The following is a 27,860-nucleotide window of genomic DNA, read 5'->3' as shown; positions in this document are numbered from 1 at the left end:
TGTAGATTCTTTTGTTCTTATTTAGCTCCCCATCCCCATTCTTTCAATTTGTTCTTCTGGTTTATTGTTGTTATGTCCACCATTACGAAAATGTGTGTAATTTAGTATTGTTCTGGTCACGTGATATAAGCATTTGCTTGAGTGCGTGTCTTAGCTGTGTGTTTCGAACTGTTCATGCGAAGAAATTCTGAATAAAATGTTGTTTAAACCAAGGAAGGTGTAAAGGTGTAAGGGGAAAATAATTCGCAGGTTGATTTTATTATCGTCCTTCTTTGGTCAATTTGCAGTCAGCTGATAGCGTCGCGCGCACACACACAAATTAATGTGAGTGGAGCAGCGGGAGATGAAGGTTGGAATGAATGATATTAACGGCGGATGTTAATTCCATCGGGGCAAGTTGTGCCGAGGGATGAGATGATGTGGGACTCTCGAAGTTAGCGCTCGAAGGAGACAACACGCGCTCCTTTAGAAATAATCAAAACAAGTTATTGCGCATCTCCTGTCATTCTCCGTTTAAATGCACAGAATAATTACAGGAATACCTTTATGTGTACACCTAAAACTCTCTCACTCTCTTGCGCGCGTATAATTATCTCACAAACACACACACACACACACACACACACACACACACACACACACACACACACACACACACACACACACACACACACACATCAGCATGCACACAAATTCACGAGCGCACACGGATTCAAGAACAAACAACACTGAAGCCTCCATGCGTAAACTAAACAAAACGGAGTTTCTTTTTGTGCGAGAGAGTAGATGAGATTCAGTTTTAGATTTACAAGGGGGAACACGTCACGCCATCACAACCCTAAAACTTTCTCCTAACCACAAACGTTTGAAGTTGGGAAATGTGCACACTGTACATCACAGTTAATTAGTGAGTGTATATGGTGATTTTGGACGCGTTTCGCCATTTTGCCACAATCAAGATGCTGCCATACGGGGCCTTACTGGATCATCTTCAAAATGACATTCGATTAGCATATTTAAAAAACCCAGTACAAATGGTATTCAATGGAAACGGCTTTTACGAAGGAAACATAAGAATGCAGTTTTCAATAGTTAAAGTAGTCAATAAATACGTCACAACGCTTGACATTTGGAAAAAACGAATGATATAAAACAATTGATTACAGTTGAGCGAGAATGAATTAACAACAATGACAACAATGATTGAGACAGGGAGTTCGCGGTCATTCGCACAGAGAAAGACGGACGGACAGACAGGCAGAGAGATAGAACACACACCGACGCTCGTTGGCGCACATACACACAGCATGCAGGTACTCGCATATCTACAGGAGACAAGAACAAAATATTATACTGTCTTCAAAGTTGATGTCTTCTTGTTTTTGTCTGGATTTGTAGTGTCCAAAACTTCAATTCGTTCCAAGCAGAAAGTTCAGAACAGTTCAACATTTTTTGGGATTTGCAGTATCCATAAACATAATCCGTCCCGAACAGTAAATCCCACGTCTTCAGTACCTGGATGCAAATCACCTTTGTCTGTGTTTTCCGTCGTAGTCAAATGAGACAGAGTGCTAATAAAGATCTGAGAAACATAGGGCCTAGGCACGTAATAGCGCTCTAAATGCATACGTCTCTTTGTTCCGCGTTCATTTAGTCTTTGTCGGAGTCGCAGTGAGTAAGAGGAGTAGAGCTTTAAGGAGTTATCACAAACGCACAGTCACGATCGTTTTGGAGCTGAACTCGTTCCCAGACTCAAGCTCTGTTTCTTGTCCGTTACTTGCTCCTCCCCCCTGTGCTGACTCCATCCCTAACTCAGACCTGCCAGCACTGAGGTCGGAGGGAAACTCCACATTCTGGTGCTGCCCCTCTGTGAGGAGCTTACAGGAACCACCTTCTGTTTCAGATGGATATGTCTCTGAATCGTTCGCGGTATGGCCTTGTTCAGCTTGGAATGTCCTCTCATTTCCTACCGTTGAACTACCACCATTTGTAACGTTATTGTGCGCATGATTTGTAAGCTCCGCTTTCACGTTATTTGTATTGTCTGCAATGTCAGTGAATATGTCATTCGTAATGTCATCTGTGGCGTCGTTTGTGACGTCTTCCAGCTCTACCTGGACAACATTGTCATGAGCACAGTCGGCATCGTCCGAAAAGTGAATCACACCACCGGTCCCGAGCGCTGGCATGGAAACGCTTTGATCCGAAAAGTTTTGGTTTACATCTTCGTCGTGATGCTGCGAAGAAGGAGCCACCTCGTACCGCTTCTGAGACGGTGAGGAAGGAGGAGGTGCCTGTGAGAGCGCGCGAAACTCCACAGAGCGCGAGGAGGGCATGACCCAGACCTGATCGGAGACATGATGAGGACCATTCTCCTCCTCCTCCTCGATGTGCTCGAGCAGTTCCAGTGCCGTGTGCTCGTCCTCGGAAAGGGAGACATCATCCAAGGGCTCGTCGCTCCACCTCAGTGACTTTTGCCTTTGGACAGAAACCTCCGGCATCACCTCCCCTGACACGTCCGGCACCTGGTTGAAAGCCTCGTTGACCACGCCGTTGCCCTGGCCCGACGACTTGGCGCCCTGGATAGTCAGGCTGTTGAACAACTCGTGGCCGTTGACGACGGTGCTGCCCCCGTTGGCGATGATGGTTGACGGGAGCGTTGTGGACCCTCTGATAGCCCTGGTGGACGCCCGCCTTTGGAGTCCTTGCTGTAGATGCGTTGCACGCTCCCGCAGAAGATGATGCGCTTCATGGCGCGCTTGAACTTCGAGTTGCTGAAGGCGTAGAGAAAGGGGTTGATGAAGGAGTTGGCGTGACTCAGGACGATGGCCGCCAGCAGCACCGGGAGGGGCGGGGCGTGCTCCATGTCGAACAGCGTGATGCAGTTACACACGTGCACGGGCATCCAGCAGACGGCGAATAGGATGATGATGTAGGCCAGCCCCTTAGTCCCCCTCACCTTCCGCTTCTGCTGCCGCTCGCTGCGTCGCTGGTCACGTGACAGCACCGGCATCTGAGACACCATGCGGCTCTGCTGCTTGCGGATGATGTGGAAGATGTAGAGGTAGATGATCAGCATGAAGAACAGGGGCGGAAGGTTGACGCCGAAGAAGATGAGGTAGACCATGTAGTCCATGTCGATCACATCGGTGAAGGAGCACTGGTCGAAGCCATCCGAGCCCAGGTTCCAGCCCATGGTGGGGATGAGGCCGATGAAGATGGCCACCACCCAGGTCAAGGCCACCACGAGCAGCGCGCGCTTCTTGGTCAGCACGCGCTGGTAGCGGAAAGGGTCTGAGATGGCGAGGAAGCGCTCCATGGCCACGGCCAGCAGGCTGAGGATGGAGATGTTGGTTATGAGCACCACGGCGGTGTTGAGGAAGACGCAGCCATGGAACTCGTGGGGTAAGCCGCGGTAGGGCAGGACGACGGCGGGTGGGATGACGGCCCCCACTAGCATGTCGGCGGCGGCCAGGCTAGCGATGAAGCAGTTGGTGACGGTCCGGAGGGCGCGGGTCCGGTAGATGGCCATCAGCACCAGGCCATTGCCCAGCACGGCCAGCACGCCCGTCAGGCACTCCGCCGTCACGTACACGTAGTCCTGGGTCGTCCAGGTCTTCATACCTCGCGCTCCGTCTCTCACACTGCTCGCTCGATCAAGTGTGGAGAAGGAACCCGGGCTTGAGCGTGGCCATCATCAAGGTACAGCTTAGTTGTACGGGAACACCCCCCAACTCTTTTTCAGTCTGGTCCAACTGTACGCAGTAAGATGTTCTTCACTCTGCTCAAGTTCATTTCACAATAACGCTTGGTCGGGTGCGGCCTCTTATTATTGGCAGAACCATGCATGGTTGCAGTCATGAAACACTAACTTGAGTTTTAATTCTAGGCGAGAACGTTTGAAGTTAATATTGCAATTAACAATAGCACACACTCGTAGTCAGGATATCGTCTTCAGAAAGCGTATCGCTCTCAGCACGAGCCACCAAGTCAGTGTGACATCATCTACTCACAGATAAGATACCACCGTACTCGCTCATTGCAAGCTGAAGTAGAATAGAAGTAAAAGAGATTTGAACACACTGACCTTGGGGTCAATGAACTGGCCTTGAGTCGTTGAAATCAAGCTCCTGCATTTGTCAGACACGTCGGCGTGACGATTGTTATTATCGGTTTTCTTGATGGCAGTCGTCAACCAAAATAACGAAGAGTTACAGCCGGAAGACTGTTGCTGAACATTGAAGAGAAACGACGTTGTCCGCGGGCACTGCAGGTATTCCCAGAGTATTCAAATCGTCCCCTGTAATTTATGCTACATCTGGCATTGAAGTGAGAAGGAAGGTCCTAAACTTGTGTCACGTAGCTCACATCGGGGAATGGTGGCATTTACTGGCGCCGGGCTGGAGAGTTCTTGTCGTAACCCCTTACTTCACACCAGAACACTTGCACGTTTGAAGGCCATTCATTCAGATTGTGTTCGCGTTGCTGTCACTTGTATCAGATGTTGTGTTAATGTTGTTGCCACTTATTCACTACTGATTGTGGTGTTGACAAAACACCTGCAGATGTGGGAGGTCAGGTGTGTTTATACCCCATTCCACTTGTTGCACTCCACCAACTTGAGTCGTCTTCTGCACACAGTGTTTAACGCGCACTGTCTGCTTTCTGCTTTCGCTGAAGGCGCGTTTTGTGTGTAATGATCATGATCATGATCCTTGTGTGACGATCTCATCAGTGATAATCCATACAGTGCGCGTGTATCCACCTCCCCCCACTGTCGGATCGTGACAGGTTTCCGCGCACCTGGTCGTACGAAGGCGTATGTACGGTGCACACAAACCCGTCAATGAATCAAGTCAAATGTTTTGTGAGTGCAACGTTCTGGGTTTTCTTTTTTTCAAGGGCGTTTTCTCAAACCCACGTTAATGTTTTATTTGCATAAAAATAAAACTGCGCAGCTTGTGTTGATGAGATACACACAAGGTGTTTTTTGTTTGTGTATGTGGCGTTTTGCTGGTGGTAAACTGATCTGCTCACACTTGGCTGAACTTCGTGTTATAGTCATTAGGAGAGACGACCCCCGCTGATTCTGGCAGTGTGTTACGGCCGATCAGATTTCAACCGTTTTGTAGATCGATTCCTTGGAAAGGTATCCAGCTGCTTCGGATTACTTGGGGCGACTGATTTTGAGGAAGGTTCCCGGATCTGTAACAAAAACCATGGAAGACATTAAAATAAGTTGCGTGTAATAAGCTTTCATGATTAAACAGTTACACACAAATAATATAAGAAGTACACAGGTAGAGGTTACATGCCGAGTCTCAGTGATTATTAAAAATAATGGTCGAAGTTAGCGGATCATGAAAAAATGCGAACTTCAGCGAGCTTTTTCATGACCGCGAACTGAGACCATTATTTGTAATAATCACTGAGACGAGGTGTGTAACCTCTTTATTCCTCCTTTCTTCAGTTATTCAAAGAAAACAGGAGTTTTTGTGCGAAAGTTTGATCGAATCCGAATCACTCAACCAGTCAACCTGCGCAGGCGATCGATTAATGCGCGGTTGTATAGTTCCGTGCAAATCATTCCATTCTGCTAACACTTCTTGTCAGTTTCCCTGTTTTGGACTAAAATCAAGTACACAGATAATTATGCTGTTATTCTGCTGTGGCGGTAAAGGCAGATATTATAAGATGTTTGGTGGCTTGTTGACAGACCAGCTTTTTTGTTGGTCCAAGGGGACCATATCGTCTTTTGTTTTATCTTTATCGACCAAGGCCGAAGGCCGCGGTTGAAAAATATGAAACAAAAGGCGATATGCTCCCCGAGGACCAACAACAAAGTGCTGGTCTGACAACAAGCTACCAAACATCGTTTTTGTCATCATTTTGGTTGTGCAACAAAATGCACAATAACCCACAGGGAGACGAATTTTTAGAATCCAACTCCGGGCCACAAAGCATCGTCACAGTAGCACGAGATAACACGTCAAACTTGTATGTGACGTCAAACGTAGCTTGTTGACGCTTTTCTTCCAGTCTGAAAATGTACAGAGCTGCGATCATACCTGCGAATTCAGTAAGTGTTGAGCATATTTCTTTTCTTTTTAGTGTTTGACTTTTCGTTGTGGATTTTGCGATTACAGAGATAAGTTGCAAATTGACCATGAGTCGCCGCGGTAATTATCAACATTGATTGGGTCTTTGAGAGTGAATGCTTACAATCGTTGTCCTCGGAAACACAAATTGAAATCCAAAGCCACGATGGTTCCACACATCAAACATTCAGCCTGATTGGCTTTTACTTTAACAATCCACGTTTCACATGAAAGCTCAAACCCATTCACCACCTCGAGTTATTGCATGGGGAACATGAGATTTATTTACCAGGTGTTTGTGAATGAAAACTCGTGAAAATGATGACAATGTGTGTTCTTTTTATGTTTTAGTATCGCTTAGGATAATGTTCTTTCCTCAAATGGGACTAGCAGACGAACATTTGCACCCGTGTTCCAACGTTAAACTTAATTACTGTATGAAGTTCAGTTTTCTGGGGAAAATAGTGTATGAAACCGCTTTATCTTTAAATTTATGAGATGTGTGCATTTGGTTGCGTGTGATCTGTTTATAAAATGAAATAATTGTTGAAAACTGACCGTCGGATTGCAGTCAGTGTTGTCGAAGAAACTGAGTGACAAGAAGGGGAACTACTCTTGTCGCTAGACAAAGTATGAGTTACTTACCTTGGGAATTTGCTTGTGATGAACGTTTGTGCACGGCAGATCTAGATTCAGAAAACAACCGAACTCATGAACGAAGAAAATACATGATTATTTATTAGTGTATTTATCTATTTATTTATTTATTTATTCATTTATTTATTCATGTATTTATTTAATGAATAAAACTAACTGATTAGTTGATTTAACGAAGTTCTTTATTTATTTAGTTAGTTTTATTTAATTGGCAGTCAGTTAGTTAGTCAGTTTTTATTCTTAGTATATTTACCTCTAGTTTTGTCCTTTTTTGTTTCAATCAATCAATCATTCAATCAATCAATCAATATGAGGCTTAAAGCCTATATCGCGCGTATTCCGTGGGTACAGTTCTAAGTGCAGGGATTTATTTTTTTATTTTAATGTTATTTTAGGCAATTTATATCGTGCACATATTCAAGGCGCAGGGATTTATTTATGCCGTGTGAGATGGATTTTTTTTTTACACAATACATCACGCATTCACATCGGCCAGCAGATCGCAGCCATTTCGGCGCATATCCTACTTTTCACGGCCTATTATTCCAAGTCACACGGGTATGTTGGTGGAAATTTTTATCTGTGCCTATACAATTTTGCCAGGAAAGACCCTTTTGTCAATCGTGGGATCTTTAACGTGCACACCCCAATGTAGTGTACACGAAGGGACCTCGGTTTTTCGTCTCACCCGAAAGACTAGCACTTGAACCCACCACCTAGGTTAGGAAAGGGGGGGAGAAAATTGCTAACGCCCTGGCCCAGGGTCGAACTCGCAACCTCTCGCTTCTGAGCGCAAGTGCGTTACCACTCGGCCACCCATTCCGTTTTGTTTAAACATATCTGCTCACTATAAATTCAAACAATTGCTTTTGTTTTTAATATGATTGTATTCTTTTTTCTCTCCTACCTCGTGTTCCATTGTCTTTTGTATTATAACCTATGCCAAAAGTGTATTTGGTTAATTCTAATACTTCATCGATATATCAATCATTGTGATAAGTTTAATACCTCACTGATATTAACATACATGTGATATGTTTATTTAAAGTTCAATTTAATCCTACGCTCATACGCTTTCATCACTTCACGGCATCTTAATGGAATATTCCCTCGGAATTAATTTACCGGCTCTCACTGGCACAGTGGGATTCTGCACCATCCAGCTGGACTATCAAGCTTTTGAAAAACAAATCTCATCTCCCATGGCCGCTCCCTTGGGACAATCAATTTCTACTCGTGTTGACCTTCGTGTCACAGAGAGTGTGAGATCAATAGCCATCTTGTCATCCATAAATCTCTCTCCCCCCCCCCCCCCCCCTCCTGTCTGGAGCGGCCGCTTTCACAGATGAGCTCTTTTTACATTTAGTCAAGTTTTGACTAAATGTTTTAACATAGAGGGGGAATCGAGACGAGGGTCGTGGTGTATGTGTGTGTGTGTGTGTGTGTGTGTGTGTGTCTCTGTCTGTCTGTCTGTCTGTGCGTGTGTGTGCGTAGAGCGATTCAGACTAAACTCCTGGACCGATCTTTATGAAATTTGACATGAGAGTTCCTGGGAATGATATCCCCGGACATTTTTTTCTTTTTTTCGATAAATGTCTTTCATGACGTCATATCCGGCTTTTTGTAAAAGTTGAGGCGGCACTGTCACACCCTCATTTTTCAATCAAATTGATTGAAATTTTGGCCAAGCAATCTTCGACGAAGGCCGGACTTCGGTATTGCATTTCAGCTTGGTGGTTTAAAAATTAATTAATGACTTTGGTCATTAAAAATCTGAAAATTGTAAAAAAAAAGAAAACGATCCAAATTTACATTCATCTTATTCTTCATCATTTCCTGATTCCAAAAACATATAAATATGTTATATTTGGATTAAAAACAAGCTCTGAAAATTAAAAATATAAAAATTATGATCAAAATTAAATTTTCCAAATCAATTTAAAAACACTTTCATCTTATTCCTTGTCGGTTCCTGATTCCAAAAACATATAGATATGATATGTTTGGATTAAAAACACGCTCAGAAAGTTAAAACGAAGAGAGGTACAGAAAAGCGTGCTATCCTACTCAGCGCAACTACTACCCCGCTCTTCTTGTCAATTTCACTGCCTTTGCCACAAGCGGTGGACGGACGATGCTACGAGTATACGGTCTTGCTGAAAAATTGCAGTGCGTTCAGTTTCATTCTGTGAGTTCGACAGCTTGACTAAATGTTGTATTTTCGCCTTACGCGACTTGTTTAGTTTTGTTTTTTAAGGGGGTGGGGAGTGTTGAATAATGTTTTAGGCTTCTCCCAAACGTGCTCTGCGACGAAGTTGTACTTTTTGTCAAAAGAGTGCTTTTTGATTTAAAGGCACATGCACAGTAAGCCTCCCGTAAACCATCACAGATAATGGAAGGGTGTTTGTACTGTGTGTAAAAGCCTGACAGTATCTGTGATGGTTTACGGGAGGCTTACTATGCCTTTAAGATGGACGTAAAAATCACACTCGAAACCGAAACGAAGGATGTGTTTATCGGCTTAGGAACGAGAACTAACCCCCTATCTGTATTATTTCATACTGCGACCCTTTGACATATTGAAACACACTCGAAATACCAGTGTCCACGCGACGGGCACATCATGTTGACTGGCCAAAATAGAACAAAGAACTTTGTGTTACAATTACACATCTCCCTTACGATTAAGTGGCCTCCCTTGCTCCTCTGTCCGTTTGTTTTGGTTTGTGAGTAGTAAAGTTTGAATCGTTGATCTGTATTTCTTCTTGGTTCACCTTCTTCTTTCCATTCTGTCTAGTCTGTTCCTGATGTTTATGTCTGAGGAACCCCAAATTAAACTGACGTCACCTGGTAGCGTAAAGTACTAAAATGGAAGCAAACCTCGCGCTAGTCGAGACCACCAGCAGCCATACATGCGCATAGAACTGGAGACGCCGAGACAAGAAAAGATAAATCTATTCTCTGTGGAGAGCAGAGTGCATGCCCTTGGACTTCGCGAAGCTATGCTCAGTGCTGAAAAAAGTTTGGACGAAGCTTCGTGAAGTGAGCTTCGCGAAGTCGACTTCGCTCAATTAAGGACAGACTTTACAGACGAGAAGGTTACGCCGAGTTAGCTGGAATAGACAGCACAGTTTCCCTCTGATGGTGTGCATGTGTGTACAGACAGACAAACAGACGCAGGCACGCAAGCATGCACACACGCACGAAGCGTTAAACGGACATTTCCAGTTGAAGCAACGTAACCTCCAAAACAAAATTATGTGTGTATGTATGTTGGAATTATAAAATACGGACGTCCTATCTGCTGAGCTTTCAAGTCTGAACGGAACACACTCGAAGAATTCACTGGGATTTTTTTTTCTGTCGCTGGTATAGCGTGACACACTTAGAAGTTCAGCAAGGACGTAGTGTTTGTTATGGTGTTTTTACATTTAGTCAAGTTTTGACTGAATGTTTTAACGTAGAGGGGGGAATCGAGACGAGGGTCGTGGTGTATGTGTGTCTGTGTGTGTGTGCGTGTGCGTGTGTAGAGCGATTCAGAGTAAACTACTGGATCGATCTTTATGAAATTTGACATGAGAGTTCCTGGGTATGATATCCCCGGATGTTTTTTTCAGTTTTTCGATAAATGTCTGATGACGTCATATCCGGCTTTTTGTAAAAGTTGAGGCGGCACTGTCACACCCTCATTTTTCAATCAAATTGATTGAAATTTTGGCCAAGCAATCTTCGACGAAGGCCGGACTTCGGTATTGCATTTCAGCTTGGAGGCTTAAAAATTAATTAATGATTTTGGTCATTAAAAATCTGAAAATTGTAAAAAAAAAACAACATTTTTTTTAAACGATCCAAATTTACGTTCATCTTATTCTTCATCATTTTCTGATTCCAAAAACATATAAATATGTTATATTCGGATTAAAAACAAGCTCTGAAAATTAAAAATATAAAAATTATGATTAAAATTAAATTTCCGAAATCGTTTTAAAAACTATTTCATCTTATTCCTTGTTAATTCCTGATTCCCAAAACATATAGATATGATATATTTGGATTAAAAACACGCTCAGAAAGTTAAAACGAAGAGAGGTACAGTAAAGCGTGCTATATATGAAGCACAGCGCAACCGCTACCGCGCCAAACAGGCTCGTCACTTTCACTGCCTTTTGCACCAGCGGCGGACTACGTTCAGCTTCATTCTGTGAGTTCCACAGCTTGACTAAATGTAGTAATTTCGCCTTACGCGACTTGTTTTCTTTTGCTCTGATAAAAATGCAAACCCCTTCAGGCCGTGTCTGATCTTACAGGAAGAAGATTCTCCGACGTCTGCTTGAATGATCGTGTCACACATCCCCCTCTACTCCTCAACGACCTCCCCAGTTTGCACGTGTTCATACAACCTGCAGTTAACAGCTTCCTGTTGCACATAATCACACAGAATACATGTACACCCACTTCAAAACACCTACTCTCACTGCATAACGTTAGTTGTACAGCACCCCACCTCAGAATGAACGAGTCAACGTTGAAGTCATCCCTAGTTTTAAGCGTGTAGACTTCGCTATAAAGCATTGAACTTGTGGACTTGAAAAATGAGCTTTGGAGTTGGACTGTTGTGAAAACTCTGAATCTTCTTCTTCTTCTTCTTCTTCGTTCGTGGGCTGAAACTCCCACGTTCACTCATGTTATTTGCGCGAGTGGATTTTTATGTGTATGACCATTTTTACCAAGCCATTTTAAGGCAGCCATGCGCCGATTTCGGGGGAAGCATGCTGGGTGTTTTCGTGTTTCTATAACCCACCGAACTCTGACATGGATTACAGGACCTTTTCCGTGCACACTTGGTCTTGTGCTTGCGTGTACACACGAAGGGGGATAGGGCACTAGCAGGTCTTCACATAAGTTGACCTGGGAGATCGGAAAAATATCCACCCTTTACCCATTAGGCCGCGGTCGGGCTTTGAACTCACTGCCCGTCGGAAACAACAGACGTTCGTGCTGCAGACGACCCGAAAGCATTTAGGTTAGGTCAGTTATTCAAACAGGGCATCTGAATGACCTCAAAGGGTCAATACATTCAGATGACGTGCAACACAAGTGGTCAGTCTCGGTCAAGATGAAGAGATCGTGGCCACAGAACTTTCAATAGCGTATCGACATGGCCTGTGGGACTTTAAACCCCAATACTCTACTCAAAGCTTGAAGGCCTCAGCTGAAACAATTCAAGCGTTTCCTTGAACATAATTTTAGAAAGTGTCTTAGCGTTGGTGGAGGAAGGCAGTGACGCACAAAAAGCGATCAACTGATCAGAAAACATCCTGTGGGCATGTGTTTAAAATCTGTCGCTGAGCCCGCGTTGGGCCCCCATATCTTGCCCTATATTCTCTGTCACTGATAAACATTGTTAATCACAGTGGAAATCTACCAAGGATTTTACCTAATTAATTCGGAGATGAGACCGGTAACCGGATGATAAGGAAGATACGCAAACCAGATACATGCGAGAGAGAGAGAGAGAGAGAGAGAGAGAGAGAGAGAGAGAGAGAGAGAGAGAGAGAGAGAGAGAGAGAGAGAGAGAGAGAGAGAGAGATAGATGGATGGATGGATGGATGGATGTTTTATTGTTCTAATCAATGAGTTGATTTTGACAATTTTCAGACAAATGAAATTGGTGCATAAAACGAAATTAATAAGGGTGAGATACATTGGGCTTTAAACATAGCCTACACATGCAAATACGTGAGGCAAAATAAAGAAAGAGCCTGCCAAATGTTGAGACATAATCATGAAAACATAGCTTGGAAAGATGATATAACTTAAGCAAACATTGTCAAACGACACCAAGACACATACACAGATATACACGTACAGACACGGACACACAGACACACACACACACACACACACACACACACACACACACACATACAGATACACACGTACGTGTGTGGGCACACACACAGCAAATTATATGCAAATATACACATCTGAGGCAGTCATTAAATGCATACAACAAATGCATGAAACTATTACAGTAGGTATCATATGCATGATAGCAAAAGCATACACACACACACACGCGCGCGCGCACGCACGCACACACGCACGTAAATACATAAACATGCATACATACCCGCACGCACGCACGCACGCACACACGCACGTAAATACATAAACATGCATACATACACGCACGCACGTACGCACGCACGCACACACACACACACATACACACACGCACACACACACACACACACACACACACACACACACACACACACACACACCAATTAACGCACATATTTTCCGAGATGAAATGCATAATAAGAAGAGGTTGTAACATGCCAGGGAGTTCACGTTTACGGCACCTTCAAGTCAATCTCTTGTTACGGGGAATGCATCAATGATTCCAGAGCATGATATATGTTCGTACAGGGAACGCGAGAATCACGTGAGTGGTTCGTTCTTATTTTATCTGCATTGAATGAATTTACAACGTCCTTCTTGTTAATTGTTTATTCATAAAGACTACTTGTACTGAAGAAAATGTTTCCCCCTTTCAACGGGTGGAGTAGTGCGCCGGAGTAGTGTCCCTTGCATAGAGACGTGGGCGAATAACACGATCTGCGCATGCGGTGAAATCAACCGGAAAAGGAAAAAGACATAAACATGCCGAAAAACGATATGCGCACCACCCGGAAAAGGAAATAGGTCGAATCTGCTTGCGATAAAAGAAGTGCGCATGTGCGAGATCTAAAATGGCCGCGGAACTGTTTTTTTAATCATAATTTTTATATTTTTAATTTTCAGAGCTTGTTTTTAATCCGAATATAACATATTTATATGTTTTTGGAATCAGAAAATGATGAAGAATACGGTAAACGTAATTTTGGATCGTTTTATAAAAAAATAGTTTTAATTACAATTTTTAATGACCAAAGTCATTGATTAATTTTTAAGCCTCCAAGCTGAAATGCAATACCAAAGTCCGGCCTTCGTCGAAGATTGCTTGGCCAAAATATCAATCAATTTGATTGAAAAATGAGGGTGTGACAGTGCCGCCTCAACTTTTACAAAATGCCGGATATGACGTCATCAAAGACATTTATCGAAAAAATGAAAAAAACGTCTGGGGATATCATACCCAAGAACTCTCATGAAAAATGTCATAAAGATCGGTCCAGTAGTTTACTCTGAATCGCTCTACACACAGACACACACAGACACACACACACACACACACACACACACACACACACACACACACACACACACACACACACACACACACACACACACACACACATACACCACGACCTTCGTCTCGATTCCCCCCTCTGTTTCAAAACATTTAGTCAAAACTTGACTAAATGTAAAAAAGAAGAAGACAGATGATAGAACAGAAAGAACTTATACAGACAATTCACAAATCAAACGAAACGGATAGAGGGACAAGGGAGGCTATTCTAGGATCTGAAAACGTTTAAAAAAAAACAAAAGGAAGGAATCCTAGAAATAAAACATAATCGAAGTGGACCTGGGTCACAGTGAATACAAGGGTTACCGTTAACAATAAAATAATAAAATAATAAGTAAGAACAAACAAGGCAAGAAAGATAGTTTAGAATGGATTGTGTGTTGAAAAGCAAGACCGCAACATCTCAACACACACAAAAACAAGTCGCGTAAGGCGAAAATACAACATTTAGTCAAGCTCAGTCGAACTCACAGAATGAAATTGAACGCATTGCATTTTTTCCGCAAGACCGTACAATCGTAGCATCGTCTGTCCACCGCTCGTGGCAAAGGCAATGAAATTAACAATCCAGAAAAGCGCGGTAGCGGTTCCGCTGAGGAGGCGAGCACGCTTTTCAATATCTCTATTTTTTTTAACTCTCTGAACGTGTTTTTGATCCAAACATATCATATCTATATGTTTTTGGAATCGGGAACGGACAAGGATTAAGATGAAATAGTTTTTAAATCGATTTCGGAAATTTAATTTTAATCATAATTTTTATATTTTTAATTTTCAGAGCTTGTTTTTAATCCAAATATAACATATTTATATGTTTTTGAAATCAGGAAATGATGTAGAATAAGATGAACGTAAATTTGGATCGTTTTATATTAAAATAAAATTATTACAATTTTCAGATTTTTAATGACCAAAGTCATTAATTAATGTTTAAGCCACCAAGGTGAAATGCATTACCGAAGTCCGGCCTTCGTCGAAGATTGCTTTACAAAAATTTCAATCAATTTGATTGAAAAATGAGGGTGTGACAGTGCTGCCTCAACTTTTACAAAAAGCTGGATATGACGTCATCAAAGACATTTATCGAAAAAATGAAAAAAGCATCCGGGGATATCATTCCCAGGAACTCTCATGTTAAATTTCATAAAGATCGGTCCAGTAGTTTGGTCTGAATCGCTCTACACACACACACACGCACAGACAGACAGACAGACACACACACACACACATACATCACGACCCTCGTCTCGATTCCCCCTCTATGTTATAACATTTAGTCAAAACTTGACTAAATGTAAAAAAGGGGGGAGGGCGGAAGAAGGGGTACAGTTGATAGGGGTGGTAAAGGGGTAGTGGAGGGGGGAGGCATTTAGGACACCCAAGCCAATAAGGCTTAGGCCCCGAACGATTTATGATGTCATCCAATAGTCATAATATAGAAAGAAATTTTCAGCGGGCGAACGTAGCATAGTTTGGCTTCATTTTATGGACGGAGAGGCTTGAATAGAATAATGTAAATGTAAATGGGAACCTAACTTAGACCGAACTGGTCATAAATACGCAGGATATAATGTTTTCATGTCCGCAACCGGGTGTCGCCATCGTTCATGGGCAGGGAACCTCACCAGGGTGAAGCCTCTTTTGTTGTCATTAGTTGCATGTCCGTTCGTACGACGTGAAAGAGGCAGCTTACGACGTCTGTGATCATTTATTCATTATTGTGACCATTTAGGTTTTAAAGTACGCGAACTAATCACTGAAGTGCAGGATTGAATTTGCTCTCATGCGTTTGCTTTCGCTGATCACGTCGTTCAAACGGATATGCAACTAATGACAACAAAAGGAGCTTCAGTCTGGTGAAGGGTTCACGGGAGTTGCCTGCCTATGAACGATGGTGACATCCGGTTGCGAACAACAGAAGACACTAAATTCCGCGTAATTACGACCAGTTCAGTCTTAGTGAGGTTCCAAACTTTGTCAATAAAATCTAGCATAACTGTGCTAAGTTCGCCCGCTGAAAAAAACCGTTTGTAATATGACTATTGGATGACGTCTGGGTCCAAATTTGTGTTCTTCTATTTTATGGCTTTGGTGTCCGAAATGGGGGAGTGGGAGGGGGGTTAGGTTCGTGAAGGAAGGTGTAAAGGTGTAGGGGGAAAATAATTTGCAGGTTGATTTTAATATCGTTCTTCTTTGGTCAATTTGCAGTCAGCTGATAGCGTCGCGCGCACACACACAAATTAATGTGAGTGGAGCAGCGGGAGATGAAGGTTGGAATGAATGATATTAATGGCGGATGTTAATTCCATCGGGGCAAGTTGTGCCGAGGGATGAGATGATGTGGGACTCTCGAAGTTAGCGCTCGAAGGAGTCAACACGAGCTCCTTTGGAAATAATCCCAACAAGTTATTGCGCATCTCCTGTCATTCTCCGTTGAAATGCACAGAATAATTACAGGAATACCGTTATGTGTACACCTGAAACTCTCTCACTCTCTTGCATTATCTCTCTCTCACACACACACACACACACACACACACACACACACACACACACACACACACACACACACACACACACACACACACACACACACACACACACACATACATACATCAGCATGCACACAAACTCACGAGCGCACACGGATTCAAGAACAAACAACACTGAAGCCTCCATGCGTAAACTAAACAAAACGGAGTTTCTTTTTGTGCGAGAGAGTACATGAGATTCAGTTTTAGATTTACAAGGGGGAACAAGTCACGCCATCACAACCCTAAAACTTTCTCCTACCACAAACGTTAGAAGTTGGGAAATGTGCACACTGTACATCACAGTTAATTAGTGAGTGTATATATGGTGATTTTGGACGCGTTTCGCCATTTTGCCACAATCAAGATGCTGCCATACGGGGCCTTACTGGATCATCTTCAAAATGACATTCGATTAGCATATTTTTAAAAAATCAGTACAAATGGTATTCAATGGAAACGGCTTTTACGAATGAAGAATGCAGTTTTCAATAGTTAAAGTAGTCAATAAATACGTCACAACGCTTGACATTTGGAAAAAACGAATGATATAAAACAATTGATTACAGTTGAGCGAGAATGAATTAACAACAATGACAACAATGGTTGAGACAGGGAGTTCGCGGTCATTCGCACAGAGAAAGACGGACGGACAGACAGGCAGAGAGACAGAACACACACCGACGCTCGTTGGCGCACATACACACAGCATGCAGGTACTCGCATATCTACAGGAGACAAGAACAAAATATTATACTGTCTTCAAAGTTGATGTCTTCTTGTTTTTGTCTGGATTTGTAGTGTCCAAAGCTTCAATTCGTTCCAAGCAGAAAGTTCAGAACAGTTCAACATTTTTTTGGATTTGCAATATCCATAAACATAATCCGTCCCGAACAGTAAATCCCACGTCTTCAGTACCTGGATGCAAATCACCTTTGTCTGTGTTTTCCCTCTTAGTCAAATGAGACAGAGTGCAAATAAAGATCTGAGAAACATAGGGCCTAGGGACGTAATAGCGCTCTAAATGCATACGTCTCTTTGTTCCGCGTTCATTTAGTCTTTGTCGGAGTCGCAGTGAGTAAGAGGAATAGAGCTTAAGGAGTTATCACAAACGCACAGTCACGATCGTTTTGGAGCTGAACTCGTTCCCAGACTCAAGCTCTGTTTCTTGTCCGTTACTTGCTCCTCCCCCCTGTGCTGACTCCATCCCTAACTCAGACCTGCCAGCACTGAGGTCGGAGGGAAACTCCCCATTCTGGTGCTGCCCCTCTGTGAGGAGCTTACAGGAACCACCTTCTGTTTCAGATGGATATGTCTCTGAATCGTTCGCGGTATGGCCTTGTTCAGCTTGGAATGTCCTCTCATTTCCTACCGTTGAACTACCACCATTTGTAACGTTATTGTGCGCATGATTTGTAAGCTCCGCTTTCACGTTATTTGTATTGTCTGCAGTGTCAGTGAATATGTCATTCGTAATGTCATCTGTGGCGTCGTTTGTGACGTCTTCCAGCTCTACCTGGACAACATTGTCATGAGCACAGTCGGCATCGTCCGAAAAGTGAATCACACCACTGGTCTCGAGCGCTGGCATGGAAACGCTTTGATCCGAAAAGTTTTGGTTTACATCTTCGTCGTGATGCTGCGAAGAAGGAGCCACCTCGTACCGCTTCTGAGACGGTGAGGAAGGAGGAGGTGCCTGTGAGAGCGCGCGAAACTCCACAGAGCGCGAGGAGGGCGTGACCCAGACCTGATCGGAGACATGATGAGGACCATTCTCCTCCTCCTCGATGTGCTCGAGCAGTTCCAGCGCCGTGTGCTCGTCCTCGGAAAGGGAGACATCATCCAAGGGCTCGTCGCTCCACCTCAGTGACTTTTGCCTTTGGACAGAAACCTCCGGCATCACCTCCCCTGACACGTCCGGCTCCTGGTTGAAAGCCTCGTTGACCACGCCGTTGCCCTGGCCCGACGACTTGGCGCCCTGGATAGTCATGCTGTTGGACAACGCGTGGCCGTTGACGGCGGTGCTGCCCCCGTTGGCGATGATGGGTGACGGGAGTGTCGTGGACCCTCTGATAGCCCTGGTGTACGCCAAGCCTTCGGAGTCCGTGCTGTAGATGGGTTGCACGCGCCCGCAGAAGATGATGCGCTTCATGGCGCGCTTGAACTGCGAGTTGCTGAAGGCGTAGAGAAAGGGGTTGATGAAGGAGTTGGCGTGACTCAGGACGATGGCCGCCAGCAGCACCGGGAGGGGCGGGGCGTGCTCCATGTCGAACAGCGTGATGCAGTTACACACATGCACGGGCATCCAGCAGACGGCGAATAGGATGATGACGTAGGCCAGCCCCTTAGCCCCCCTCACCTCCCGCTTCTGCTGCCGCTCGCTGCGTCGCTGGTCACGTGACAGCACCGGCATCTGAGACACCATGCGGCTCTGCTGCTTGCGGATGATGTGAAAGATGTAGAGGTAGATGATCAGCATGAAGAACAGGGGCGGCAGGTTGACGCCGAAGAAGATGAGGTAGATCATATAGTTCATGTCGATCACATCGGTGAAGGAGCACTGGTCGAAGCCATCCGAGCCCAGGTTCCAGCCCATGGTGGGGATGAGGCCGATGAAGATGGCCACCACCCAGGTCAAGGCCACCACGAGCAGCGCGCGCTTCATGGTCAGCATGCGCTGGTAGCGGAAGGGGTCTGAGATTGCGAGAAAGCGCTCCATGGCCACGGCCAGCAGGCTGAGGATGGAGATGTTGGTTATGAGCACCACGGCGGTGTTGAGGAAGACGCAGCCATAGAACTCGTGGGGCAAGCCGCGGTAGGGCAGGATGACGGCGGGTGGGATGACGGCCCCCACTAGCATGTCGGCGGCGGCCAGGCTAGCGATGAAGCAGTTGGTGACGGTCCGGAGGGCGCGGGTCCGGTAAATGGCCATCAGCACCAGGCCATTGCCCAGCACGGCCAGCACGCCCGTCAGGCACTCCGCCGTCACGTACACGTAGTCCTGGGTCGTCCAGGTCTTCATACCTCGCGCTCCGTCTCTCACACTGCTCGCTCGATCAAGTGTGGAGAAGGAACCCGGGCTTGAGCGTGGCCATCATCAAGGTACAGCTTAGTTGTACGGGAACACCCCCCAACTCTTTTTCAGTCTGGTCCAACTGTACGCAGTAACACACTGCTGTTCTTCTCGAGTAAGATGTTCTTCACTCTGCTCAAGTTCATTTCACAATAACGCTTGGTCGGGTGCGGCCACTTATTATTGGCAGAACCATGCATGGTTGCAGTCATGAAACACTAACTTGAGTTTTAATTCTAGGCGAGAACGTTTGAAGTTAATTAACAATAGCACACACTCGTAGTCAGGATATCGTCTTCAGAAAGCGTATCGCTCTCAGCACGAGCCACCAAGTCAGTGTGACATCATCTACTCACAGATAAAATACCACCGTGCTCGCTCATTGCAAGCTGAAGTAAAATAGAAGTAAAAGAGATTTGAAAGGGCCGTGTGGATTGATCTCACAAAACGATTTGTTTTCACAAATGAACAACTGAACTAGAGTCACTGTCGCGCAAATACAGTGTACTGTCTAACAGTAGAGATCGTTTTTCATTTCTTCCAATGAACGGTTATACTCGATTTCGAGTTGTTTGAGTTTGCACATAATGGCCCCCACAAAAAGTAAAATGTCGAAGTATTTCTTTGCTCCTTTCAGACATGTTCGACTACTGGTTAAGGCGAGGATGAAAAGTATACTGAACCATGCAGATTCAAATCCAAAACCGAGAAACACATAAGCTTGAGCGTAGAAATATTTGACAGAATTAGCTTCTTGAGAAAGTAAGTTGTGCAAAGCAGATATAAACGTCAGCGAGACCACACACACACACTGTTGTCATCACGCTTGTAGTCGTTATAAACGTCGATCGCTTTGACGTTGAGAGCTCGCGTCTGCCCAAAGGTGCTAACACACTGACCTTGGGGTCAACGAACTGGCCTTGAGTCGTTGAAATCAAGCTCCTGCATTTGTCAGACACGTCGGCGTGACGATTGTTATTATTGCTGTTTTCTTGATGGCAGTCGTCAACCAAAATAACGAAGAGTTACAGCCGGAAGACTGTTGCTGAACATTGAAGAGAAACGACGTTGTCCGCGGGCACTGCAGGAATTCCCAGAGTATGCAAATCGTCCCCTGTAATTTATGCTACATCTGGCATTGAAGTGAGAAGGAAGGTCCTAAACTTGTGTCACGTAGCTCACATCGGGGAATGGTGGCATTTACTGGCGCCGGGCTGGAGAGTTCTTGTCGTAACCCCTTACTTCACACCAGAACACTTGCACGTTTGAAGGCCATTCATTCAGATTGTGTTCGCGTTGCTGTCACTTGTATCAGATGTTGTGTTAATGTTGTTGCCACTTATTCACTGCAGATGTGGGAGGTCAGGTGTTTTTATACCCCATTCCACTTGGTGCACTCCACCAACTTGAGTCGTCTTCTGCACACTGTGTTTAACGCGCACTGTCTGCTTTCTGCTTTCGCTGAAGGCGCGTTTTGTGTGTAATGATCATGATCATGATCCTTGTGTGACGATCTCATCAGTGATAATTCATACAGTGCGCGTGTACCCACCTCCCCCCACTGTCGGATCGTGACAGATTTCCGCGCACCTGGTCGTACGAAGGCACACCCGTCAATGAATCAAGTCAAATGTTTTGTGAGTGTAATGTTCTGGGTTTTCTTTTTTTCAAGGGCGTTTTCTCAAACCCACGTTAATTTTTTATTTGCATAAAAATAGAACTGCGCAGGTGTTTTTTGTTTGTGTATGTGGCGTTTTGCTGGTGGTAAACTGATCTGCTCACACTTGGCTGAACTTCGTGTTATAGTCATTAGGAGAGACGACCCCCGCTGATTCTGGCAGTGTGTTACGGCCGATCAGATTTCAACCGTTTTGTAGATCGATTCCTTGGAAAGGTATCCAGCTGCTTCGGATTACTTGAGGCGACTGATTTTGAGGAAGGTTCCCGGATCTGTAACAAAAACCATGGAAGACATTAAAATAAGTTGCGTGTAATAAGCTTTCATGATTAAACAGTTACACACAAATAATATAAGAAGTATACAGGATTTAGTAATAGGCTAATACGGAAATGGCGACAAGCACAAACAAGTGTCCCCCCCACCCCGAAATACTCAGGGAAGCGAACGAAGAAAATACATGATTATTTATTAGTGTATTTATCTATTTATTTATTTATTTATTTATTTTATCATTCATTTATTTATTCATTAATTGATTAACGAAGTTCTTTATTTATTTAGTTAGTTTTATTTAATTGGTCAGTCCGTTAGAAAGTCAGTTTTTATTCTTAGTATATTTACCTCTAGTTTTGTCCTTTTTTGTTTAAACATATCTGCTCACTATAAATTCAAATAATTGCTTTTGTTTTTAATATGATTGTATTCTTTTTTCTCTCCTACCTCGTGTTCCATTGTCTTTTGTATTATAACCTATGCCAAAAGTGTATTTGGTTAATTCTAATACTACATCGATATATCAATCATTGTGATAAGTTTAATACCTCACTGATATTAACATACATGTGATATGTTTATTTAAAGTTCAATTTAATCCTACGCTCATACGCTTTCATCACTTCACTGCATCTTAATGGAATATTCCCTCGGAATTAATTTACCGGCTCTCACTGGCACAGCGGGATTCTGCACCATCCAGCTGGACTATCAAGCTTTTAAAAGACAAATCTCATCTCCCATGGCCGCTCCCTTGGGACAATCAATTTATACTCGTGTTGACCTTCGTGTCACAGAGAGTGTGAGATCAATAGCCATCTTGTCATCCATATATCTCTCTCCCCCCCCCCCCCCCTCCTGTCTGGAGCGGCCGCTTTCACAGATGAGCTCTTTTTTTGTTTTGTTTTTTAAGGGGGTGGGGAGTATTGAATAATGTTTGAGGCTTCTCCCAAACGTGCTCTGCGACGAAGTTGTACTTTTTGTCAAAAGAGTGCTTTTTTATTTAAAGGCACAGTAAGCCTCCCGTAAACCATCACAGATACTGTCAGGCTTTTACACATAGTACAAACACCCTTCCATTTGAACGCTCACCAAACGGGAACATCCTTGGTGCCCTCCGTAAAGCGCGAGCAATTTTCAAAGAATTTATTTTTGCCTGCTTTATCTTACCCCTGAGCCATCGTGAACCCGTGTGATCAAGTTTCCTATGCTTACTGTGTGTGTGTGTGTGTGTATGTGTGACGGAGTGATTGAGTTTGTGTTACTGTTTGTCGATTTCTTACGGGAGCCTTGAAGGCTTCGCCTCTTGTTCACAATGTAGTCGTCAGTTAGTAATTTGAATGCGACTCGCTGTGAGCTTATCTGCAATAGCACCTTATTAAGTACCTCTGACTATGCATGAAACAAACGGCTGTGGTTCACAAGAACTCTAACGATGGCTTTTGACTGTTTAGAGGAACTGGCGATAGGTATAAACCGTCGTCTGCTACGAGAACCACGACCTTGCGTGACCCTGCTTCCGGGCTTTTCTTTTTTCAAACTTTCAAAACTTCGAATTGTACTGATCTTGTCTTGATGAAAAAAAGAATTCTTTTATGATTTAAGAATGTTTGTGTAACAAGCTGTCAATTTATTATTTAGATTTTAAAAGTTAGGTCAAGCGCCAAAACGCACCACGGTCCGATTGTCTCTGACACTCTCCGCAGAATTAATTCTTTGAAAATAGTTCCTCTTTACGTAGGGCACCTAGGATGTTCCCGTTTGGTGAGCGTTCAAATGGAAGGGTGTTTGTACTGTGTGTAAAAGCCTGACAGTATCTGTGATGGTTTACGGGAGGCTTACTGTGCCTTTAAGATGGACGTAAAAATCACACTCGAAACCGAAGTGAAGGATGTGTTTATCGGCTTAGGAACGAGAACTAACCCCCTATCTGTATTAATTATTTCATACTGCGACCCTTTGACATATTGAAACAAACTCGAAATACCAGTGTCCACGCGACGGGCACATCGTGTTGACTGGCCAAAATAGAACAAAGAACTTCATGTTACAATTACACATCTCCCTTACGATTAAGTGGCCTCCCTTGCTCCTCTGTCCGTTTGTTTTGGTTTGTGAGTAGTAAAGTTTGAATCGTTGATCTGTAGTTCTTCTTGGTTCATCTTCTTCTTTCTGTTCTGTCTAGTCTGTTCCTGATGGTGTGCATGTATGTACAGACAGACAAACAGACGCACGCACGCAAGCATGCACACACGCACGAAGCGTTAAACGGACATTTCCAGTTGAAGCAACGTAATCTCCAAAATAAAATTATGTGTGTATGTATGTTGGAATTATAAAATACGGACGTCCTATCTGCTGAGCTTTCAAGTCTGAACGGAACTCACACGAAGAATTCACTGGGATTTTTTTCTGTAGCTGGTATAGCGTGACACACTTAGAAGTTCAGCAAGGACGTAGTGTTTGTTATGGTGTTTTTTTCTTTTGCTCTGATAAAAATGCAAACCCCTTCAGGCCGTGTCTGATCTTACAGGAAGAAGATTCTCCGACGTCTGCTTGAATGATCGTGTCACACATCCCCCTCTACTCCTCAACGACCTCCCCAGTTTGCACGTGTCCATACAACCTGCAGTTAACAGCTTCCTGTTGCACATAATCACACAGAATACATGTACACCCACTTCAAAACACCTACTCTCACTGCATAACGTTAGTTGTACAGCACCCCACCTCAGAATGAACGAGTCAACGTTGAAGTCATCCCTAGTTTCAAGCGTGTAGACTTCGCTATAAAGCATTGAACTTGTGGATTTGAAAAATGAGCTTTGGAGTTGGACTGTTGTGAAAACTCTTCTTCTTCTTCTTCTTCTTCTTCTTCTTCTTCTTCTTCTTCTTCTTCTTCTTCTTCTTCTTCTTCTTCTTCTTCTTCTTCTTCTTCTTCTTCTTCTTCTTCTTCTTCTTCTTCGTGGGCTGAAACTCCCACGTTTACTCATGTTATTTGCGCGAGTGGATTTTGACGTGTATGACCATTTTTACCAAGCCATTTAGGCAGCCATGCGCCGATTTCGGGGGAAGCATGCTGGGTGTTTTCGTGTTTCTATAACCCACCGAACTCTGACATGGATTACAGGACCTTTTCCGTGCACACTTGGTCTTGTGCTTGCGTGTACACACGAAGGGGGATAGGGCACTAGCAGGTCTTCACATAAGTTGTATGTATGGAAGTGTATATTGCCAATTTATTTTGGTTATATAGTATTGTTGTATTTGTCCGCTCAATTTATATACATATATTAACTGTCTGATTTGTTACCTTTTTTTGTTAAAATTATATCTTTGTTTCAAAGCCCTCTGGGCCCAAAACAATAAAATACTTGACTTGACTTGACTTGACCTGGGAGATCGGAACAATATCCACCCTTAACCTATTAGGCCGCGGTCGGGCTTTGAACTCACTGCCCGTCGGAAACAACAGACGTTCGTGCTGCAGACGACCCGAAAGCATTTAGGTTAGGTCAGTTATTCAAACAGGGCATCTGAATGACCTCAAAGGGTCAATACATTCAGATGACGTGCAACACAAGTGGTCAGTCTCGGTCAAGATGAAGAGATCGTGGCCACAGAACTTTCAATAGCGTATCGACATGGCCTGTGGGACTTTGAACCCCAATACTCTACTCAAAGCTTGAAGGCCTGAAACAATTCAAGCGTTTCCTTGAACATAATTTTAGAAGGTGTCTTAGCGTTGGTGGAGGAAGGCAGTGACGCACAAAAAGCGATCAACTGATCAGAAAACATCCTGTGGGCATGTGTTTAAAATCTGTCGCTGAGCCCGCGTTGGGCCCCCATATCTTGCCCTATATTCTCTGTCACTGATAAACATTGTTAATCACAGTGGAAATCTACAAAGGATTTTACCTGTTTAATTCGGAGATGAGACCTGTACCTGGATGATAATGAAGATACGCAAACCAGATACATGCGAGAGAGTTGGACAGGGAGGGAGGGAGCGAGAGAGAGAGAGAGAGAGAGAGAGAGAGAGAGAGAGAGAGAGAGACAGACAGAGAGAGAGACAGAGAGAGACAGAGACAGAGATAGAGAGACAGAGAGAGAGAGAGAGAGAGACAGAGAGAGAGAGAGAGAGAGAGAGAGAGAGAGACAGAGAGAGAGAGAGACAGAGAGAGACAGAGAGAGAGAGAGACAGAGAGAGAGAGACAGTGAGGGACAGAGACAGAGACAGAGACAGAGAGAGAGAGACAGAGAGACAGAGAGAGAGAGGGAGAGACAGAGAGAGAGAGACTGAGAGAGAGAGAGAGAGAGAGAGAGAGAGAGAGAGAGAGAGAGAGAGAGTGGTGTGTGTGGAAAAGAGGGGGAACTCAGACAGTTCGAGTGTGTGTCTGTTGGTGTGTTTGTCCGTCAGTCTGTTTTTCTATAGTTCTTTCAGTTTTATAACGAAACCTGTTTTTCTATAGTTCTTTCTGTTTTATGTCGAAACCAGTGATGGACTCGGACACTACGGACAAAAGATGAGATGCTTAATCGACGATTATTTTTACAGAGAAATAATATCCCTTATATTAAAGAAGCGTTTGTCATATTCAGTGACTAAGCACATGATCAGTTTGGCTTGTTGTTTAATCATCGAGACATAACTGCATATCATCCCTCCTCCCAAAAAATAGATTGAAGGGAAATGAAACCCCAACAACCAAACAACAAACCCTCTTCCCAAAAATGCGCTTCCGAAAAATCAAGGGATCGGCTTTACCTATTAGCGCATATTTGGACGCGTCAATCTTCGATTTAAGGTGCATTTGTAATGAGGACAACATACGTAAACACATTCTTTTGCGAGGAATCAATAGATGCACCAGGAATGAGTCAATGAATGTGCATTGCTGTGTGTGTGAAGTATATTGTTCTGAGAATATTCTGAGGTGGTTTTTTGTTTTTGTTGTTGTTGTAGTAAACAAAGTTTTAGTCAAGCAGTATGTAAGAAATGTTAAGTCCTTTGTACTGGAAACTTGCATTCTGCCAGTAAGGTAATACATTGGACTACGTTGCATCAAGCCCCTGGAGCAAATTTTTGATTAGTGCTTTTGTGAACAAGAAACAATTGACAAGTGGCTCTATCCCATCTCCCCCCTTTCCCCGTCGCGATATAACCTTCGTGGTTGAAAACGACGTTAAACACCAAATAAAGAAAGAAAGTAAACAAAGAATCATACTGCAGCAATAGGAGTGGTAGGATGCGTATACATAATTTTTTTTTTCTGCGAAAATAAGGCGTGTGCATCTCTGACACGAAGCTTTACCGGGGTAACATCTGTTTTATACACGCAGAACACATTTGAATAGGGCACTGAGGGAGGGCAAAGATATGTATATATAACGCAAATAATGCCAAGTTTACCGAAGAGTAGAACGAGGACTGTGGTCCCTGGTCTTTGAAGACTCAGGCGGTGGAGAGTAATTTTTTAATGTTTTTTTATATGTTGTGTGTGTGTGTGTGTGTGTGTGTGTGTGTGTGTGTGTGTGTGTGTGTGTGTGTGTGTGTGTGTGTGTGTGTGTGTGTGTGTGTGTGTATGTGTGAGAGAGAGAGAGTTCACCGGGAGAGGGTTCAGCCGGAAATTGAAAAAACTCGAGCAACGAAAACATCAACAACAGCAGCCACCAAAACATCAACAATGTTAATAATGCGTCATTGACTCGGTTTTCCCGCTCATTCGACCACTGAATGGAGTTTTGATTAATCGTTAATCCCTGTGTGCTACTGGCTGCTAATAAGCTGACATTGAACCTTCCAACACCTGTCAAACGTAAGATTCGGGGAGGGGTTCGTAAGCTGGGACAATGAAAGACAGCTGACTGAGAGGAAGTTGAAGGAGATGTTGTTTCTGAATAATAGTGTCATAACATTGAAAGGTCTGTGTCTGGATTTTATGACAGAGGTTGGGCTTTCTCTACAATTGCCCAAACATATTGCATGAGAGCTTTTTATCAAGGGATGTTCGGTTCAGCTCCTGAGCAAATACAGTTGTTTATTCAATTAGTTTACCAACAGTGCAAAGTAGAAGCACAAAGCAACACCAAAAATGAAAACAAAATAGATTAACCTTTTTTTTCGGAAATATATTAATCCGGTTCGTGTCTGAATGTCAACAAGTCACACAGAATGCAATTAGTATTTTGTTCTCAGAAGCCTCCCTCGTTTCTTTTTACATTTAGTCAAGTTTTGACTAAATGTTTTAACATAGAGGGGGAATCGAGACGAGGGTCGTGGTGTGTC

General features: G+C 43.7%; 3 protein-coding genes across 3 annotated transcripts in view; 1 reads left to right on the top strand and 2 right to left on the bottom strand.

Moving 5' to 3' along the window:
* The window catches only part of LOC138952337 (cilia- and flagella-associated protein 61-like), a 203,828-nt gene that overhangs the window by 94,288 nt on the left and 81,680 nt on the right, over positions 1–27,860 (top strand). The gene's annotated exons all lie outside the window — the stretch shown is intronic.
* On the bottom strand, positions 745–9,569 carry LOC138952344 (adenosine receptor A2b-like). Its single transcript, XM_070323993.1, has 2 exons — positions 9,438–9,569; positions 745–5,205 (listed from the first exon to the last, which is right to left on the bottom strand). Exon 2 carries the CDS (start codon positions 3,620–3,622, stop codon positions 2,588–2,590), a length of 1,035 nt encoding a protein of 344 aa, XP_070180094.1. The 5' UTR covers positions 3,623–5,205; positions 9,438–9,569; the 3' UTR covers positions 745–2,587.
* Positions 16,696–27,860, bottom strand: part of LOC138952339 (uncharacterized) — a 35,886-nt gene continuing 24,721 nt past the window's right edge. The window contains exon 2 of the mRNA XM_070323984.1: positions 16,696–21,567. Coding sequence (XP_070180085.1) covers positions 17,650–19,566 — 1,917 coding nt within the window. The 5' untranslated portion in view covers positions 19,567–21,567 and the 3' untranslated portion in view covers positions 16,696–17,649. The remainder of the gene's footprint in view (positions 21,568–27,860) is intronic.

This window comes from Littorina saxatilis, linkage group LG17, assembly GCF_037325665.1.
Source record: "Littorina saxatilis isolate snail1 linkage group LG17, US_GU_Lsax_2.0, whole genome shotgun sequence".
In the NCBI taxonomy this organism is placed as follows: Eukaryota; Metazoa; Mollusca; class Gastropoda; order Littorinimorpha; family Littorinidae; genus Littorina; species Littorina saxatilis.
This window is presented reverse-complemented; position numbering and strand designations above follow the sequence as displayed.